General features: G+C 35.8%; 1 protein-coding gene across 1 annotated transcript; it reads right to left on the bottom strand.

Annotated features, from left to right (window-relative positions):
- Positions 1-250: 250 nt before the first annotated feature.
- LOC107780940 (uncharacterized) lies at positions 251-21,351 on the bottom strand. Its single transcript, XM_016601564.2, has 4 exons — positions 21,120-21,351; positions 4,072-4,165; positions 3,201-3,305; positions 251-861 (listed from the first exon to the last, which is right to left on the bottom strand). Exons 1-4 carry the CDS (start codon positions 21,293-21,295, stop codon positions 595-597), a joined length of 642 nt encoding a protein of 213 aa, XP_016457050.1. The 5' UTR covers positions 21,296-21,351; the 3' UTR covers positions 251-594.
- Between the last annotated feature and the right edge of the window lie 1,117 nt (positions 21,352-22,468).

The following is a 22,468-nucleotide window of genomic DNA, read 5'->3' as shown; positions in this document are numbered from 1 at the left end:
GAAACTCCATGAGATTTTCTTGTTAAGCTTACATGTACATAATGGTACCAAAAGAAAGGGAAATTTAACTTTCTTCCCGTAACTTTCGGAATAAATTGGTTGCTAGAAGAACTTAACGGACAAGAGTTATATCTTTTCAAGATAAAGAAAGTGCACAAATATGCAACCTCGCTAGAGATGCTTATGCTTCAATTATAAGCAGCTACACTACCAAACAATCAAAGAAAAAAAAACTGTGTGGACCAATCCAAACAAGCAAACACACATCAGTCCTTGGGTCATCCCATATATTAGAAGGGTTTCTTGTTATAAGTTTCCAGTGAACAACTTAACTGTATATCAAACTAATTTAGTTCATCTGAGGATTCCAAAAGGTGTTATCTGCTATCCAGATAAACTATTGTGTAGCTTGTTTATAGTTTTCTACCTTCCATGACCACCATCAACAATAAAATGTTCGTCGCCTATACAAATAAAACTGTTATGACGAACAATGTACATGATGATCCTTGATCAGCCTGGAACTTATGAGGTAACTTTTGATGGCAATGAGCCCTTGAGAAAACATAAAAGGTAAAGTCAACCAACTAATCTTTAGTCTTCAAGTGCTGCAATCTCATACCTAACTTCTTCCAAATGTTCATTTATTGTTGTTACTGCATCTTGAACACCTTGAATAGCCTCCTTGAGAGCATTATCAAATTCTGCATCAGCTTCTGCTTCTTCAGTGCCTGAAGCTTCCGTTATCTTCTGGATGTGCACACATTCATGTACGGTTGGCTTACTGTATCTACAATTTTCATGACTCACCAGACGCTCTGAGGGGCGGCCAGCTTTTTTCAGGACTTGTATTGTGGCGGTCTGCCAGACAAATTGTGAGAAAACATCAAGCAAAATCATATGAAAGCAATGGAATTTTGTCCGGAATCTCAAATACTCGGACAAAATCCATGTCAGCAATCCGACGAAAATTGAAAATTTGGAATAATTATAGAAACTAGGATAAATAGGAAAATAAAAGTTAATCATGGGAAGATATTTTGAGCAAGGATACTGGAAGAGGTTAAATTATTACTCACTTTGTTCCATTTTATACAGCATTAATCCCTTTTTGGTTCGTTCCTAAGAGATTGACACCTTTCTACATTTAGAAGACACTTATTTTTACATTTCCATCTTTCTCCCTAATGGCATGGTCTTACCAGAAGGGACAAGTCTAAGACCATTAGATAGTAATGCTACTTTCTGTATGTCTTGTACATTTAGTTTACAAGTCGGTATTTCTTTCTTAAGTCATATCCCGTCAAACACCGCATATAAATGAAACAAAGTAGTTCATAGTTACCATCATTAAATCCTTCATAACACATCAAATTATCATCGTTATTATGTGTATTAGTTGAAGCTACCGTTAGTTTTGGCTACATATTTCCAACTTCCTTTTCTGGAAAACTTGGTGAAATATTTTTCGGTTTGGTCAGAGCTAGGCTACTATAAACTGATAAACAAATCTGATCCCTGCAACTGCTACATCAGCATAGTGCGTATCATCTAGCATTTTAAATTTTGGGTATTAAGGCCACCATGTTCTCAAAATGCAATCTTAAGTATTAAGTAATTTCTTTCCTTTATTGGTGATTTGGAAGTCATACCTAATGCATAACCTCAATGGTCAAACAAAACTAGAAGCGTAAATTATGAAGACGTTGCCAACAAAATACCAGTGAAATCCTGAATATATTTTATGGAAATTTGTTGATGCAGAGCACCTATAAGAAGATAAAGCTCTCATTCAAGTTTGTGGCATAATTCCACAGCTATGATTACAGATATAGCACTTTTTGTTTGATTCATTATTTGATTACAATTACAGCACTTAAACAGTGTGAAATTATTTCGAAGATCAAAGAAACTAGCACATCTAATGTTTTATGTTATTTTCCAAACTCCAACTTATATGGAGAATGTAACTTAAGATATACACAGCTAAGCAACTAAATCACAGTTACTTTCTCTCAAGCTCATCTTTAGTAGATAATCCACAAAGATTCACTTCCAAACTTTCTCGTTGAGGGCAAAATTCTGATGTGAGTTTAAGTATGAAGAACATTAGAAATGTCCATACAAGTTTTGGGATAGAGGGAATTGTAGAGTAATGTCTCAGGATCATGATAGGCAGCTACGTAAGAAAGGTAAACGATATAAGGCCAATAAATGAAGTTGATAAAATTAAGTCGAAGTTGCAGCATAGAAGCTTCGCCTGGACAACATTTACAGATTGGGAGTCATGTCACGAATGAGATTTGAATGGAATGGGGTACTCTGATATTTTTTATAAAAATATAAATGAAGTCATCAAGCAAAATCATACAAGAAAAGGATCTTAAAAGAAATCCTTCACACTATTATGGAACCTTTTCAGATGACCTAAATACTGAAGTGCACACATTACACAAAGGATAAAAACAGAACAATGAAGTTTCACCTTTACTCTTTTGTCAGCATGAGTTTATTGAAACCTGTATGCATAACGAGTGTAGAAAACCCCAAGAATATTCAAATATTCTGTCCATTAACGAGAAGAGCCAGAACCTGTTCAATAAATAACCCCTTATTGTAATATTTATTCCATTTATCACTATCTCCCTGCCAACTTTAGTCTATTTTAATCATTAAGGCCTTTGCCTTACCAGCATCCAATTGCAAAGGTAAGCTCTCTTACTGCAATTTGTTTCACACAGATCCTCGAACAACAATTTAAAAATGTACTCAACAGCTGCTCTCAATAATCAAATTCCAATGTTTGTAGGTGCTCATAAGCTCCTGATATTCATTACCTTTTTACATGAATAGATTATTAACAAGTCCAATAATGTTATGACTAACAAAACTCAGATGGGCAAGTCTTTCTCATAAGACCTAAACAAGCTAGTCTATCCAAATAGAGGCAACAAATTGAACAACAAAAACATAAAGAAAATTGAGGGTTAAGCCAAGCACGGTCGGAACAATTCAAGATTAGGACATGTAACCCCTTTGAGCATTAAGCAGGTAAAACAGAAAAGTTGTATGTTTCGACTACATTAAGAAGAGCCACTGATGCACAGAAACAAAAAATCCACAGAACACAAACTAATGCACAGCTAATATATACATATATATATAAAAGTAACTAACTGCAAATTTAGGGACAGAATTACCAGTTGCAGCTTGATCTTTTCTTGATTTTGAATAGATCTCAGAAGGTGAGCCAGATCCTCCCGGAAGCAATGGGGAGTTAGAAACTGAGACTCCATTTCAAGGACCTGGAGTGGTGAAGATACTTAGAAATTGCAATTGTTTAGAGCTACAAGCCAAACCACAGTTGCGAACAGCAGAATGTAGGATTAAAACGCCACTGGTAGAGTTGGGGTATAGTGAGTGATGATAGTGAAGGGATCATAATAGTGTATTAAGGGGCTTGTGGATGGGATGGATAAACTTTATCTCATGTTTGGCTATGCATCATGTGTAGGATGGTAGCTGAGATTGCTTACTTCTGAACACTTGTAATTTCACTGTGTAATTATTATACTCCCTCCGTTCACTTTTACTTGTCCACTTTGAACTTTTCACGCCCCTTAAGAAATAATAATTGTAGTATGCATTTTACCATATAACCCCCAATAATGATAGCATTTCAAAAGTCATGGGAAATAATTTTGAAAATGAGTATTTAATGATCGGGGTAAAACAGAAAAAAAAGATTGTCTTTCTCTTGATTTAGTATAGTGGACAAGTAAAAGTGACAAATATATTTTTAGTATAGTGGACAAGTAAAAGTGAACGGAGGGCTTGGTGCGGGTCAATGGGAGGGAAAGGGTCAAAGATGGACTCTTCATCCCTATCTGGAAGGAGATAAGCAGGTAAAAATTAAGGAGGGTTTTCTCATAGGCAGGATTACGGTGCGAGTGAATTGCTATTCCATAGATAAAGTTGGGATAACAATTCTATCTCTTAATCCTCTCTCCCGCTCCCTCAAAACAAACCAGAAGCTAGACTAATATCTGCATGATGCATCAGCATACTAACCTGTTTTGAACAATCATTAAATTCAACAGTGATCTCACTGCATAGCTGTTGGTAAGTTGATTCTACTCCCGAAACCATAAAATCTTCGAAACCTCTGTATGTTGAAGGGCATGAATAGACCATTTAGAACTGCAACTCATCCATATTAAAAGATAAAAGAAAGATGATACCTCTTTATGCTCTAAAAGCAAAACACCAACCTCAAGCCACGGCAATCAAATTTGACATGAAAAAAGCTATTGCTACGATAATCAGATCAGATTGGTTTTCTGCCCATAGATGGGGCAAAATAGGAATGAGAAACAGACATACTTATATATAGCTAAAACATCAAAATTCAGTAATGAATATCATAAAGCTTGAATGCCAAACAACTACCCATCTCCCTCATCTTCCATGCTACTTCTCTTATCTCCTCTTTTTCTTTTTAGTTTTTTCAGGGTGAGGATGCATAAAAATTATTCATATATTTTTATAGCTAATAATATATTTTTTCATAAAATAAATAAATATTATTTATTTATTTTAGGACGAACAAGATGCCCGATGAGTGGAGGCGGAGTATGATGATCCCGTTATACAAGAACAAGGGGATGTCAAAAACTGCAACAACTATAGGGGTATCAAGTTGTTAAGCCATACGATGAAAGTGTGGGAGAGGGTGATTGAAGGGAAGTTGAGGAGGTGTGTGTCCATTTCCGAGAACCAGTTTGGTTTCATGCCGTGACGGTCGACTAAGGCTGGCAAGTGGGCCGGTCCAGGCCCGGGACCGCGGACCAAACGGGCGAAACGGGCCAGGACCGTTAGGCCCAGGTTTAGTAGGCCTGGGCCTGTCTCGTGGGCCGGTCCTATGCTTTGGGCCCGCCAGGGACCGGGACCGGTCCCTTAGCGGACCAAACGGTCCCAACAGCTATATTTAAAAATAATATATATATATATATATATATATATATATATATATATATATATATAAAATAACCATTTAACCCCCCAAACCCCAAACTTTTTATAATTATATTTTTTCCCTATTTTCAACTATAAATACCCCTTCATTCTTTCATTTTTCTTACAAAATCATCAATCTATCACAATCTCTCTCTAATTTTTTTCTATAATTGCTACTATTGCTTACTTTATTATTACTAAGTGTATAATATATAAGCTATATTCGATATATATATAGCTTATATATTTAGTATATATACTATACTATATATGCATCTTATATAGCTTATATACTATACACTTAGTGTATATATACTTTTTAGTAGTAACATGAAATGACCAAAGTATGGTACTTTTTAGCTAGTATAAATATGGAATGATAGAAGATCAAGTTTTAGCTCAACTCAGTTTTAGTTGAAACTGTAATCTGAGTTGAGCTAAAACTTGATCTTCTATCATTCCATATTTATCTCAACTCAGATTACAGTTTCAACTAAAACTGAGTTGAGCTAAAACTTGATATTCTATCATTCCATATTTATACTAGCTAAAAAGTACCATACTTTGGTCATTTCATGTTACTACTAAAAAGTATATATATACTAAGTGTATAGTATATAAGCTATATAAGATGTACATATAGTATATATATATATATACATCTTATATCGATATACTATATATACATCTTATATACTATATATATTCGATATTAAATATTGAATATTAAAATTTAGGATGTTAAATAAAATTTAGGTCACAATTCTATAATAAAATTTACAAAGCATTGCCTTAGATATTTTTTTTAACATCCTTTTGTCTCTAATATCTATTTAATTTTTTTTTTTTTAAAAACATCCGTTGGGCCCATTTAGCCCGCGGGCTGGGACCGTTCCCGGGCCGGTCCCTACAAAAGGACTGTTTAGCCCCGGACCGTTTGGCCCGTTTAATTTGGGACCGGCCCGTGACCGGGACCGTTTGGACCGGCCCACTTGCCACCCTTACGGTCGACTACTGAGGCCATTCACATTGGGAGGAGATTGATAGAGCAGTATAGGGCGGTGAAGAAGGATTTGCATATGGTGTTCATTGACTTGGAAAAAGCCTACGACAAAGTATGGAGATGTTTCGAGGCTAGAGGAGTGCTTGTAGTGTAAATTAGAGTGATTCAGGACATGTATGATGGGGCTAAGACACGGGTTAGGACAGCAGGAGGAGGCTCTGACTACTTTCCGGTTGAGATGGGGTTGCATCAGGGATCAGCACTTAGCCCATTTTTGTTTTCCCTGGCGATGAATTCTTTGACGCGTCACATTCAAGGGGAGGTGTCTTGGTGCTTGTTATTTGCGGATGACATAGTCCTGATTGATGAGACGCGAGGTGGCGTTAACGAGAGGCTGGAGGTCTGGAGACATACTCTAGAGTCTAAGGGTTTCAAGTTGAGCGGGACCAAGACAGAATACTTGGAGTGCAAGTTCAGCGGTATTACCCAGGAGGCGGACAGGGATGTGAGACTCGATACGCAAGTCATTCCAAGGAGAAAGAGTTTCAAGTATTTGGGATCCATAATTCAGAAGAATGGGAAAATAGATGATGATGTCACACACCGTATCGGAACAGGGTGGATGAAGTGGAGGCTCGCTTCCGGTGTCTTGTGTGATAAAAATGTGCCGTTGAGACTTAAGGGTAAGTTCTACAAGGTAGTGGTTAGACCGACTATGTTGTATGGGACAGAGTGTTGGCCAGTCAAAAAGTCCCATGTCCAGCAGATGAAAGTAGCGGAAATGAGGATGTTGAGATGGATGTGTGGGCATACTAGGTTGGATAGAATTAGGAATGAAGTTATTCGGGACAAGGTAGGAGTGGCCCCTGTAGAGGCAAAGATGCGTGAGACAAGGTTGAGATGGTTCGGGCATGTTAAGAGGAGAAGCACAGATGCCCCAGTCAGGCGATGTGAGAGGTTGGCCTTGGGAGGTGAGAGGAGGGGTAGAGGTAGGCCAAAGAAGTCTTGGGGAGAGGTGATCAGGCGGGACATGGAGCAGCTTGAGCTGACCGAGGACATGACCCTAGATAGAAGGGTGTGGAGGTTGAAGATTAGGGTAGAAGGTTAGTAGGTAGTCGTGCACTTCCCTTTGTCTTCTCTAGTTCAATAGTATTAGTGCTAGTATGGTACCCTGTTTTTCCTTAGTTTGCTATATTCGCATGTTTTGTTCCGTTACTACTTGCCATCGGTAATTCCGTAGTTTGTTAGCAGTACTTCGTTCATATTCTCGTGTGCTGCCTTGGATTTATTTCTCTAATTATACTGTCTTGCTATTAATTGTTATCGGTACCCCTTTCATATTCTCTGTTGCTATCTTCGATTTAGTTTTCTAATTATTGGTCTTGCTATTACTTGATATCAGGGCTTCTTTTACCGTCTTTAGCTGAGGGTCTATCGGAAACAGTCTCCCTGTCCTTCCAGGGTAGGGGTAAGGCTGCGTACATCCTACCCTCCCCATACCCCACTTGTGGGATTATACTGGGTGGTTGTTGTTGTTGCTGCTTAAAACTCATATTTACTAACAAGTATTGCAGGAAGAAGAATTACCATAGACGAAGACAAAATATGGAACTCTAGAGAAAAAAATAATGGAAGGAAGAAAAGGCCCGATGAATCTGTGGGACATGACAAAGAATCAAAAAAGAGAAGAAATGAAGCCATGGATTCATCTAGGCCTTAACTCAAGATCCATCTACACTTACAATCTTATATATAGGCTAGCATGGCTTAAGAGAAAACATCAAGTATTAAGGAGTAGGCATTGTTATCTTGGTCTTTCACTCTCTTTCACTTAAGTTTTCTTCTAGTCTTTTATTTTGCAAGTAAAAATAATACTCTTTCAAGAGTTCTTCTTTCTTGTCTTTGTTAAAATTAAATACTTCTTTACGGAGTAATTTCTTTTTGTTGGGATAATTGATGAAACTTGATATATTATTATAATTTCAATTTCAATTTCATACGTGCTTGTCATGAAAATTTCTATTTCATATCTATTATGTACTAGAATGATAGATTCTAGTTATTATTGTCACATTCATCTATTTTATTTCTTAATTATTCTTGTATAAATTTTGAAACTCTCACAAAGCAAAATTGATACATTATATAGTTATTTAATAAAATAGAGTGATAGTAATTTGTAACTATTTATTATTCCGAATCTTCAATCTTGCTTCTTTCAAATCTAATCCTCAAGGAGGAATTGACTCGAGCAAGGCGACTGATTCAAAAATCTTTATCTTATTTCTTTCAATTCTAATTCTCAAGAAAGGATTGACTCAATTAAGATTAATGATTCGGTGAAAATAATCTCAAGAGATTTTCACTAATTTTAGTACAATTCAGGCAAGAACATTATTTCAGTTTTTACCGTCACTAGATAACAATTAATTAATATATATATCCTAGTGTGTTGTTCTAGTGGTGAGCACCCTCCTCTTCCAACCAAAAGGTTGTGAGTTCGAGTCATCCCAAGAACAAGGTGGGGAGTTCTTGGAGGGAGGGAGCCGAGGGTCTATCGGAAACAGTCTCTCTACCCCAGGGTAGGGGTAAGGTCTGCGTACACACTACCCTCCCCAGACCCACTAGTGGGATTATACTGGATTGTTGTTGATGTTATATATCCTCACGAAGTGATATTAATTGATTATTTTAGAGTGAGTAAATATAATTGTATCCGCAATAAGCAATTATTCTTCGGCAAAATATATGACTAAAATAGTTTTATAATAACATTATCAAGTGAATTCAATGATTCCCAACTCTTTTTAAATATAAATCTTTCGGAAGTTGTTTGATATTGTTTAAGTAAATTTATAATTCTAAGATCCTACTCTCCTTCCATCAATTTGATTCTCTAAGATAGTAGTTAAAATACCATAAATTTGTAGCATAGATCTTCCAATCTCTGTGGAACGATATCATAAACTATATTATAATTTGACAGAGTACGAGCCTTAATTTTCTATACGCCAGAAGCTCGTCAAATTTTTGGCGCCGTTGTCAGGGATTGGCATACATCTACTTCAGATTAGATATTTTGTTACTAATTTGAGCACTTATTATTACTATTTATATCTTTTTTTAATTACCGTTATCAGTATCAACTAAATACTATAACTATTATTGTTACAAGTATTGACGTTCAATAGAAGTATTATACAAGTTTTTATCATTGTCAGTACTTTCATCACTATATCGTACTATTGTCAACTATATTCATAAGAGTTTTTATTATTGTTAGTTCTTGGTGAAATGAAAGATACAAGTGTTTCTCTTCAGTTTGCAGATCAAAGTACTAAGAAAGCTAAGGGAATAATCAAAAATGTACTTGTAAGAGTAGATAAATTTGTTTTCCATGTAGATTTCATAGTGTTTGAAATGAAAGAATGTCCTGATGAACCAATAATTTTGGGTAAACCATTTCTTGATACAGTAGAGCAATCATCTATCAAACAACTAATCTTGAGAGTTGATGAAGAAAAAGTCATTTTTGATATGCAAAAGATACTAAGGTTTTCATGAGATGAGACATCATCCTCCTGCTTTTTAATTTGACATGCTTAGTTATCTTGTAGATGAATTCAAAGATGGTCAATTAATTTTAGACTCAATGGAAAGATGCTTGGCCAAATCAGGCACCACAAAAAGATGATGATCCCATAATCAGGAGTGAAGCTGAAATATTGGAAATAGATTCCAAGGACATGGACATCCAACCATATGAAGTTCAACCAAAAATTGAACTCAAAGTTCTCTCTTCCTATTTAAAATATGTTTATCTTGAGCAAGAATTATTTCCAATGATTATTTCATCTTCTTTGACGGCAGAACAAGAAGAAAAATTAATTGAAGTATTGAAAGCTCACAAAGGAGCTTTAGTTTTGGACTGTAGCAGATAGCAAAGGAATTAATCTAGCTATTTGTATGCACAGAATTCTCATGGAGGATAGCTACAAGCCAATAGTCCAGCCCCAAAGAAGGCTGAATCCAACAATGCAAGAAGTCGTAGAAAAGGAGATTGTGAAGCTGCTGGCAGCAGGTATCATTTGTCCCATTTCAGACAACCCATGGGTAAGTCCCGTCCAGGTAGTGCCAAGAAAGGAAGGTATGGCAATTATAAAAAATGAAAATAATGAGCTCATACCCTACTAGGACAGTCACAGGATGGAGAGTCGGCATTGATTACAGACGTCTCAATGATGCTACTAGAAAAGATCATTTTCATTTACCATTTATTGATCAAATGTTGGAAAGAATTGCAGGCTATGGTTTTTACTATGTTTTTTATGGCTATTCAGGATATAACCAGATACCAATTGCACCCGAAGATAGGATAAGACAACTTTCACATGTCCTCATGGAACATATGCCTACTGAAAAGTTTCTGGAGATCTTTATGGATGATTTCACACTTTTTGGCATAAGATTTGAGCATTGTCTTCATCATTTGACTTTAGTTATTAAGAGATATGAAGAGACAAACTTAATTCTTAATTGGGAAAAATGTCATTTTATGGTTACTGAGGGAATTATTTTAGGACATAAAATTACTGCTAAAGGGATAGAAGTTGATAAGGCGAAAATTGATCTAATACAAGGGTTACCCCTCCTACAACTGTTAAAGGCATTAGAAGCTTTTTTGGTTATGCAGGTTTTTACAGACGGTTCATAAAAGACTTTTCAAAGATTTCGAAACCGCTTACTAACCTTTTGATGAAAGATATTAAGTTTGATTTCTCAAGTGATTGCATAAAAGCTTTTGACACTCTTAAGACAAAATTATCAATTGCACCTGTAGTTGTGTCCCCTGATTGAAAAACCTTTTGAGGTCATGTGTGATGCTAGTGATACAACAGTTGGAGTTGTTTTAGGCCAGAGAAAGGACAAGATCTTTCGTCCCATTTACTATGCCAATAGGACATTGAATAAGGCTCAGCTGAATTATGCCACTACAGAAAAAGAGTTACTGACAATAGTATTTGCATTTGATAAATTTATTTTTACTGATCATGAAGATTTAAAATACATTTTAGCAAAGAAGGATGCTAGACCTAGATTGTTAAGATGGATTTTACTTCTTTAAGAATTTGACTTTGAGATAAAAGATAAAAAAGGAACAGAAAACCAGGTAGCTGACCATTTGTCTAGATTAGAAAATCCTCCCCTTGAATTTTGTGATATAAAGGAAGAGTTTTCTGATGAACACATTTTTTCAGTCAACTCATTTGTGACTCAACCACCCTAGTTTGCAGATATTGCGAATTACTTGGTTGGAAAATGGATACCCCAAAATCTCTCTTACTACCAAAGGAAAAAGCTTATATCTGATGCTAAATATTATCTGTGGAATGAGCCTTGTTTAAAATTCATCAGAAGATGCGTATCTGAAGAAGAAATGAACAACATTCTACATCATTGCCATGACAGAGCAGTAGCAGGTCATTACGCAGCAAATAGAACCGCCTTTAAAGTTTTAGAGGCGGGATTCCTTTGGCCTACACTTTTCAAAGATGCTAGAACGTATGTTGCAACTTGTGACAAATGCCAAAGAACAAGTAACATCACGAGGAGAGATGAGATGCCTTTGCAGTTAATACAGGTTTGTTAAATATTCGACGTTTGGGGAATAGACTTCATGGGTCCTTTTCCTTCGTCTTATTCTTATGAATACATTCTTGTGGTGGTAGATTAATTTTACCAGATTCGGCACACCTCGAGTCATTATTAGTGATCAAGGAACCACTTCATGAACACGCAAATTTCCTCGTTACTAGCAAAATATGGTGTAACTCATAAAACAGGTACACCATATCACGCTCAGACACAAGGACAAGTTGAAGTTTCTAAACGAGAATTAAAAAGAATACTTGAAAAGACGGTTGGAATTTCTCGTAAAGACTGGACTTTAAAATTAGATGATGCATTATGGCATATCGAACGACGTTCAAAATGCCAATTGGTACATACCATATAGATTAGTCTTTGGAAAAACTTGTCATTTACCAGTTGAGCTTGAACATAAGGCCTTTTGGGCAGTAAAAGCATTAAATTGTGGACTAACTTCTATCGCAAAGAACAGGTTTATGCAGGTAAATGAGCTAGATGAGTTGAGAATGGAGGTGTATGAGAATGCAAGGATTTTCAAAGGAAAAACTAAAAAATGGCATGACAATCTGATTAAGAGAAAAAAATTCAACGTTGGAGACTTGGACTGGTCCAGGAAAGTTTAAATCTTGTTGGACTGGTCCTTTCCTGGTTACAAATGTCACACCCTATGGAGCAGTTGAGATCCAACAGGAGGACGGTGACAAGGTAAACGGAGAAAATAAATTTAAAGTTAATGGGCACAGAGTAAAGTTATATGTCAATGGAGGATTTGATAGAACTGTGTTTGCAATCATCATCAGGTAAGTTAACAGAAAAAGAATAAGTCGAGATGACGACAATAAACTTAGAACTCTTCTTCTTCATTTTCAATTTTTTTTTTTTTTGCAATTATATCTCATATATCTATTTATTTATTTTTTTTGTGTGCGTGTATATATATTAAAAAAAAGGAAAAGACCCTTAAATAAATATTTTATATATGTATTGGTATTTTAAGAAAATTGATGTGTATAGGAAGTACATATATTAAACGAATATAGTAATAGACTACATTGTAAATACAAGTATTTTAAAACTTTTAAAAATACATGTGCTAATACTAGTTGTCTTCTCGTAGTAAACTTGAAAAATACATATTACAACTATTGAAGGCATCATATGTGTGAGGTCATTATCTTTCTCATTCATAGAAAATAAATATATTAGAAACAATAATAAGCTTTGGAAATTACAAAGAGTCTGATGCACCTGTGCTACTCAATTCTCGTGATTTGACTTAACCAAAGAATGTCACAAAAGTGGTTCAAGTTACATTTTTGGAAGGTATCAGACACAATATACTACAACTAATAATTTCTTTAAAAGAAAAGAACAAAAAATAAATAAAGGAAAATTCAGGATGCATTTAGCAAAAGGCTCGATCTATACTTCTCAAGATCTTTAGTGATTGTCTTTTTCCTATAAATAAAAGTAGGGGTCCACTCTTTAAGGCAAGGAACAAAAGTAACCCATCTTCATAGTTTAAGCCACCCAAAAATTTCATTTCCAGTTGATTTTCTTCCTCAGCTCACTTCTTCTTTTCATACCACCAAAATGCCTCCCAGAAGAGATGACGAGAACTGGTTCCAAAGGAACTCAAACCGAAGACCAATTCCTGAAAAATGGATTCATTTTAATGAAGATGGAATTTGGGATCAGTTCATAGCTCAACTCATCCAAGATTACCAGTGGGAAGAATTATTCACACCCATCTGGTGATTTTTGCCTTGAGCTAGTCTTAGAGTTTTACCATAACATCAACTCAGCACAAATATTTCTATGGTGAGAGGAAGACCTATTAATTTTTATGTTGAAGCTATTAATGGTCTTCATTTTCTTGAAGAAGTTGATGACAGAGAAACAATGATCTTTCTAGAGAACCCAAATTGCGATTTGGTGGAGTCAGATTTATGTCCAAGAGGAGCTAATTGGACATATAATTCTGAAAAGCGAAAAAGTAAACTTATTCGCAAGAAAATTGGCTATTGTGCTAGGCCAATCTTAAGCTTTATTGGCAGTAGGTTACTCCTAAACTCACATCAATATAACATATACACACCAAGAGTAGCATTGCTCTATGCTATTTGCATGAAAAAACTTTGAATGTGGGTAGATTCATAAACACCCACATGATTAATTGTAGAAACGACCTTAACGTAAGAAGTTTATGGTACCCATCTACCATAACTTTACTTCGTAAAATAAATGGTGTCCATCCTAGCCCAAGAATGGTTGTCTACAGGTATTCCAAATGCAATAATACATCATTCTGGAATAGAATGGAGAGAGTAGAAGGACCAAGAGGGCAAGAATCACTGCCAGAGGCTAGAAGCCAACATGAAGGAGGTGACAGGCACCAAATTGCGCAATTAACCGAACAATTTTTTTTTTTGATGAACTAAGTGGAATATATCATTAAAGGCATCAAGAAGATGCAAAAGTTACAAAAGAAGTGAATTTGACAGCTCATTTACAATTAAGCGCTACAAAACTAGAGAGCTGATAAAGTCCAAGAAAACATCAGAGCTTTTTATAGTAGTAAGGTTAGCCCATTGAAACAAATTAACCAAACATCTAGCCTTTAAGCAACCTATTGAAGTTGATAATCCATCAAAACATCTATTATTCCTTTCGACCCAAATACACCAAAAAATGCTTGCAGGTACCATATTCCAGACTTTTTTGATGGTTCTGTCAACTTCCCTTGAGGTCCAGCTCACATATGCATCTCTGGCAAAGAATGGCATAGTCCAGTGTAGACCAAAAATACTGAGAAACATGTTCCATATGTCTGTGGCTATTGAACAGTGGAGGAGAAGATGGTTAACAGATTCTGAGCTAACTTGGCACATGTAACACTTGTTGGCCAGTTGAAAGTTTCTTCTGGTAAGGTTGTCTTGGGTGAGGCATGCATTCTTTAAGGCCAACCAGCTGAAGCAACAGACTTTGGGTGGCAGTTTTGTCTTTCATACTAGTTTCCAAGGCCATAGATCAATTATCATATTGTTGGAGCACAATTTAGCATACCCTGCCTTGACATAGTAAGTTCCATCCTTTGCGTTTCCCCATTTCAGTGTGTCCTTCAGCTGAGTGTTTATAGTGCAGCTCTCCAATAACTTTAGCAAGTCTATGTAATCCTCCACCTCCCAATCTTGCAGGTTCCTTCTGAGGATCGGGCTCCATGTGTTGCCTTCTCTATTATGAGCAACAAAGGATTCTGGATTTCCTGCAATAAGGAAGAGATTTGGAAAAGCTTCCTTTAGTGTTGAGTCCCCTATCCATTTTTTAGTCCAGAATTTTGTAGTGGTCTCGTCACCAATCTGAAAGTGTACGTTATTAGAGAAAGCACCCCATAAATTATGTATGCTCTTCCATAATCCTGTGCCATAAGGGGTTCTAATTCTATTGGTACACCAATGGTTGAGTCTACCATATTTTGCTATGATAACCTCCTTCCATAAGCCAGCATCATCCTGATTAAACCTCCAGTGCCATTTCATCAACATACTTTTGTTATGTAAGGCGAGGTCCTTAACTCCAAGTCCGTCAAGTGCTTTCGAAAGTGTGACTTTGTGCCACTTCACCAGGTGAATCTTGTGACTGATGCTATTCCTTTCCCATAGAAAATTCATTCTTATTTTGTCCAATTGCTTTTGAACCTTTGCTGGGATAGGAAAGAGTGCCATGAAATAGGTGGGTATGTTATCTAATACACTATTGATAAGGGTAAGCCTACCACCAAGAGATATGTATTGCCTCTGCCATGTAGCCAACTTCTTCTCAAATTTTTCAACTACTGCATTCCATATCTCAGTGGACTTGTATTTGGCACCTAAAGGAAGACCCAAATATGTGGTAGGGAAGGAGCATGTATTGCAACCCATAATGTCTGCTAGTTCTAGCAGATTTGGGACCGAGTTTACTGGGTAGATAACACTCTTGAGCATATTAATGTGCAGGCCAGACATAGCTTCAAATATCATAAGAGTAATGTTTAGGTAGAGGACTTGAGACTTATCTGCTCCGCAGAAGTGTATCATCTGCAAACAGAAGGTGTGACACAGAAATAGGAGAGCTCCTGTTGTTACCCACTGAGAACCCTTCAAACCATTGTAGTTGTTTAGCTTTTTCAAGCATTTTACTGAGTCCCTCCATAGCCAATATAAAAAGGAAGGGTGAAAGAGGGCCCCCCTGTCTAATCCCTCTCTTTAGAGAGAAGAATTCCACTGGGCTTCTATTAACAAGAATGGAGTACTTGACTGTGGTGATGCAGTATCTAATCCACTTGATCCATTTCTCTCCGAATCCCATTTGTCTAAGAATTGAGAATAGATAAGACCAGCAATTAACCGAACAATTTGCAAGGATGAATTTGAGCTTTGATAATATGGAGTAGAGATTTGGGAATTTGGAAGGAAGAATTGATCGGGGATTTCAGAGAGTGGAGCATATACAAATGCAAGACATCATCTATAACTCATCCATAATATGTACTCTCTCAAATACGCAATGCCAGATGGTTGAAATATGGGGCTTCATAGGAATGCCAAATTATCCGCCTATTTACTGGGCAGATCCAGCCACCACTCCAATCCCGAGATTCTATATCCCTGATGACATTCAGACATCGGGCCAGCAACAACCTCATAACCCACCACCACAACCATTGACACCTATTCCATCGGATCCAATATCAAATCATAGCAGTAATTTTTCAGTAATTTATCGTATTTGAGCAATATTGATGTTGTTGATTACTTGATTTTGCTGAAATCTATCAATCCTCCACAAGTGCACTAACAATACGAAAGGGAAATCCTCCAAAAAAGAGAGCAAAGTCCATTGTAGAGGGAACGGAAAAGGAAAGGCTGTGATGGTGGATGAAGATACTAGTTCTGAATCCGATTCTGATGAAAATTGGGTCCCAAGTGATAAATTAAAAGGAGAAGGAGAAGGTGCCGAAGGAAAAAAAATAAAAAAATAAAAAAATAAAATATGTTTCTCCCTCACGAGTCGTCTTCATCCGGGAGGATAAAGCGTTTTAAGTGTGGGGGAATTAGTAGTCTATTAAGTTATTTCTATTTCTGCTTATGAAGTTCCTTTTGTTATGCAGCTTGGTGTTTTTGGAATATATAGGTAGTATAAGATGCTTGGTTACCTTGGTATTGGAAGAATGTAAATAGGAGGAACTTAGGTAAATGCAGATTGGCTCAAAATTGTGCAAGTTTTTGTTGAGCCAACTGTTGAACATTGAAAATGGAAAAAATCTGCATTTTAATATAGCTATCTTTTGTTTATTTTCATTGTATTTTCACTATCCTTATATTTTACAGCCCTGACTACTTCTGATCTTTCTAGGGGCATATTTGGTAGGACTTCTTTTATCACAGCAACAATAATGTCACCAATATGAGCATATCGACGATTGCTAGCTCCTATGATTCGAATACACATCAATTCTCGAGCTCCGCTGTTATCCGCTACATTTAACATTAAACTAACAAGTGCATAAAGCACTAACTATTTATTGTCTTTGTTGTTGAAGGGGATTGATAAGAAAAGAGGAAAAAATAGAATGGAGCAAAATAAAGCCAAATACATCTGAACGTTTGGTAGAGAAATGTGTTTTAATATATATGATTTTATATATGTATGTTAGTATTTCTTTTTATATATGTTAGTGGTTCGATTCAACAATGTGTTTCGTTTTATGTATTCTAGCATTTTATTTATATATATATTACTTGCTTTAAATTCATAACATAACTTTCTTTACGTATCTCCATGGATTTCTTGTTCGGTTCTTTGCCATGGTTGTAATATTTTGAATCGAACACTTCTTAGATTTTTTAATCAGTAAATAAGTTGGCTAAACACTTGATTTTCTCTATAAAAAGATTGAGACTTAGGAAAGACGAATTTAATTGAGCACCATTCATGGGTTGTATAACTACCTTTCTTAAACTCATACTTGTTTATTGTTTATTAATATCATAGTGTTTGTTGATCCCAAGTGCATTGTGTGATCAGTTTATATTGTCAAGTTCTCATGCTTATTTTAAAATCTAAAACTTGCCTTGAGTGTGGTTTGAGGCGAAATCATAGGAAGATTTTTGAGTTGGGAAATGAAAGTAGGTCGTCCTTGTTAAACCATGGCCAAAATTTACCTTCCTTGATTAGTTATATCCTTAGTTAACCCCGTTGAGCCTAAATAAATTATCTTTGTTTTATCGTTAGCCAAACTATAACCCTTAGCCTATTTGTTATGATATTTTTCAATTCATTCCCTTTCTGGCACTTAAAAGGTTGAATTAGATGAAAAACGTAAGTGGGAAGAGTAATTGTGGAGGAAAGAGGCGATAAGGGTGATTGTTGAGCTTACTGATTTAAGCTAAAATATTTTCATATGAAACAAAAGAAATGTGTTGCTCTTGAAATTCGGTTTCAAGGGAAAAAAATATGTGTGAAAGGGAAATAAAAGGAGAAACATTGAAAGAAAAAAGAAAGGAGGGAGGTTGATTATTTTAAACGGAAGGTTGTTGTGCTTAAGTGCTAATATAAATATAGTGCCTATAAGGAACATTAGTCACTCTTATCCATATACATCTTACCCGTCCCTAAGCCTACATTATAACCTTGCAAAGTCCTACATGATCTCGACTCAAAGTCTTCTATATTAGTGGAGAATCACATTATAGTCAAGCTTATGGCAATTTATGGTAACATGAGGTACTTCTTTGCTGAGAGTGAAGAGTTTTATTTCTACGCCCTTCTTTGTCCTATAATGATATATACTGTGGGCATCTTCTTCATTAGCGAGAGACGCTAGGGATTAGAAAATATTGTGATTTCAATTTGCAATAGGTGAACATGAGTGTGGTTAAAGGTTGTTCAAATTTGTGGATTGGTCTTAGTTGACTTTTGTCTACCCAAAGTTTTTATTATCTTCCTTAAAAGTGTTTTAACTATGTTATTTCTCTTTGTGTATTCGAGGACGAACAAATATTTAAGTACGGGGGAATTTGATGCATAAAAATTATTAATATATTTTTCATAGCTAATAATATCTTTTTTTTCATAAAATAAATAAATATTATGCTCAAAACTCATATTTTCTAACAAGTATTGCAGGAAGAAAAATTACCATAGACGAAGATAAAGTATGAAAATCTAGAGAAAAAAATAATGGAATGAAGAAAAAGGGAAGAAAAGGCTCGATGCATCTGTGGGACACGACAAAGAATCAAAAAAGAGAAGAAATGAAGCCATGGATTCATCTAGGCCTTAACTCAGGATTCATCTAGGCCTTAACTCAAGATCCATCTACACTTACAATCCTATAAATATGCTAGCATGGCTTAAGAGAAAACATCAAGTATTAAGGAGTAGACATTGTTATCTTGGTCTCTCACTCTCTTTCACTTAAGTTTTCTTCTAGCTTTTTATTTTGCAAGTAAAAATAATACTATTTCAAGAGTTCTTCTTTCTTGTCTTTGTTAAAATTAAATACTTCTTTACGAAGTAATTTCTTTTTGTTGGGATAATTGATGAAGCTTGATATATTATTATAATTTCAACTTCAGTTTCATACGTTCAGGGTGGGCCAAAGAACTCTTCAGTTTCATACGTTCAGGGTGGGCCAAAGAACTCACTCAGATTGTCTGATGGACCTTCTCGACAAAGGTGTTTTTTTTTGGGGGGGGGGGGGGGGGGAGGGGGAACATACCTTGGCATAGTCTCGCACTTACAGACCGGTGCATCAGTAGATCGATGCAAAACATGACTAAATCATCTCAAGCGACCTTCTCTTATTTTAAACTCAATGCATGTTACTTGCATCTTCTGGCGGATGTGATTGTTTATAATCCTATCTAAGATAACTGTGGTGTCTGGGCGAGCTTGCGGGCACCTCGACTAATTCCAGGGATATTTACCACCTCCCACCAGCAATAGGTATCAGGTAACCCTATCCACCAAACCTTGTACAGATAGAAAGAAATCACCTATCTAATATTGTATAATCGCATATCTATCTTAGCATTCGCAGCTAGCAACACTCATGTTGTGGATATGTTGGACTTTAGCGGCCCGACATTCACTACCATATAACATGTTGGTCTTATAGTTGTTCTACTGAACTTACCTTTCACTTTGGTAGTCACCCTTCTATCACATAACACCCTGGTGCTGGTAGCACCATTTCAATCAACTCATTTTAATTCTATGAGTAACATCTTCATTTATCATTTTATTCTCTTGAAAAAATGATCCTTGATATCTAAATTATTAGCATTTGGCACCGCAAACCTCGTCTAGTCTCACCTCAACTTCGGCCTTCTCATGTTGACTTAATTGTGCATGTACTCAGTCTTACTTCTACTTATCCTAAAACCCTTACCCTCTAGGTGCTTCTCCATAGTTCAAATTTTTGGTTGACACCATTGCTGGTTTTGTCAACTAATGCAACATCATCAGCAAATATCAATACACCATGGGGCCTCATCTTGTATTGTTTTAGTTAGCTTATCCATAACTAGGATAAACAAGTCAGGGCTCAATACCGATCCCTAGTGTAGACTCACTGTTATATAAAACTTCTTTGTATCTTCTCACGCTAGTAACTACTCCTTCATACATGTCGTTTATGGCATTTATATATTTAATATGAATTTTTGTCTTCTCCATCAGCACTAAAGGACCTTTTGTGGTACTGTATCATATGTTTTCTCTAGGTCAATGAACTGGGTACAAATGAAAAAATAAATAGAATAAAACTTTCCTCTTTTAGGAATAATAACAAGGAACGACAGGTGTATCTTGAATCTTTATACGTAATTGATAACTAGAGCTAGTGCTACTCCCAAATGAAGGAAGTGGGTTAAGAGAGATAACAACCCAGCTAATATCTAGGTAGGTAATCATCTTAGTACCTTGAAGATCATAAGATGGAACTAAGTTGAATATGTATTCACAACACACTTGCAGGCCCTTTCCCTGTGCCCTTGCCCTTAATTAAGCTTAATTAATTTATCCTTTTTGGAGGAAACGATTTCATCATTCTTATATAAGATTGGCATACCAGAAGGAAAGGCGTGTTTTGCAGATTTATTCTGCTTTGGGGTACTTTGTAGTGCTTTCGATTCCTTCTTGTATTACTATGGTTTTGAAAACCCAAAAAAATTTAAAAAAAAATAAAGAACTATGCAAGCCATGTAGCTCAAGGTCTTTGCTGCACGCAGCGGGTATTACAAATCATAAATAGTAACCACTCTCCACGAACCAGGCATATCTTGATACAATAATACTTCTAAAACCAACAGAAAAATAGTTAGGGGTATAATTTTGTAGCAGAAACAAACAGATATTATAGAACTAGCTGAAAGAATCAATGTATTAGGTATTTCTTAATTACCTTTTGAGCCTGGCATAAGCTTGGGCTCTGCGTTGCTGCACAGCCAGAAATCTTCGAAGCAATTCGACGATTTTGAAAGAATCGATCTCTGGACAATTGCCTGCTCCCTCCTCCATGCTCATCCTCTCCGAAATAACTACCTTCTTCTCAAATTCTTCCACCGTGCTCGAGTTCATTGCACACTGATCTGCTAAACAAGGTTGAAGCAAATATAGGCCCAACTATTCAGATGGGCTGTTAATTTTTGGACGAATTAACTTAAATAGCCGCGTACCCAAGTGTTTAAACTTAAAATAATTGGTGGGTATATATATGTATAATATATGTAAAATCATATAATTACTGTATAATTTTTGTATACTAGCTAGAAAAAATAAATAATAAATTTGACTGGCTATTTATGTAAAGATTCCTAATTTTTATCCCATTAAATTAGGGGGAAGTGCACTGTTAGCCACTAATTAGAGATGTCTTTACTCTTTAGCCACCGTTTAAAATGTGTTTACTTTTTAACCAGTATTTAATAATTTTTACCCGCCCGGACGAAAATATCCCTGTACTAATATTAAGGACATAGTGTCCTTAACTTCATGAATCCAGTGTAAATATTAAGGACAAAGTGTCAAGTATTTGTACTTTCCGTTTTTAAACTTTAGGACATGGCGTCCTTAACTTCATGTGTACAGCGTAAATGTTAAGGACATAATGTCCTTAACTTGTATTTGCACCTTCTATTATTAAACTTTAAGACCTCATGTCCTTAACTTCATATGTGTAGTGTAAATATTAAGGACATGGTGTCCTTAACTTCATGTGTGCAGTGTAAATGTTAAGGATATAGTGTCCTTAACTTTATGAGTGTTGTGTAAATATTAAGGACATGATGTCCTTAACTTCATGAATGTTGTGTAAATATTAAGGACAAAGTGTCATGTATTTGCATCTTCCGTTGTTAAACTTTAGGACATCATGTCCTTAACTTCATATGTTCAGTGTAAATGCTAGAGACATGGTGTCCTTAACTTCATGCGTGCAGTGTAAATGTTAAGGACACCATGTCCTTAATATTTACACAACACTCATGAAGAAAGGGTAAAAATGTCTTTTCGTATTAATTTTAACAGAGTAGTGGCTATTTTTGCTCAGTATTAAAAATATTGGGTGAAAACTAAATACCATATTAAAAAGTGGCTATCCCACGCCATTTCTACATTAAATTATCCTCAAAGATTTTGAAAATTGATGGTGTTTATTTTGACCTCCGCTTGCTCTGGGTAAACCTTTAAAGTCAAGTGTTGTCCATGGGCATATAGGGTTTAAAAAAAAATCAATAGTAACACTGAAGTGTC

This window comes from Nicotiana tabacum, chromosome 24 (genome assembly GCF_000715075.1).
Source record: "Nicotiana tabacum cultivar K326 chromosome 24, ASM71507v2, whole genome shotgun sequence".
In the NCBI taxonomy this organism is placed as follows: Eukaryota; Viridiplantae; Streptophyta; class Magnoliopsida; order Solanales; family Solanaceae; genus Nicotiana; species Nicotiana tabacum.
The sequence above is the reverse complement of the archived record's forward strand: the minus strand, read 5'-3'. Positions and strand labels throughout refer to the sequence as shown.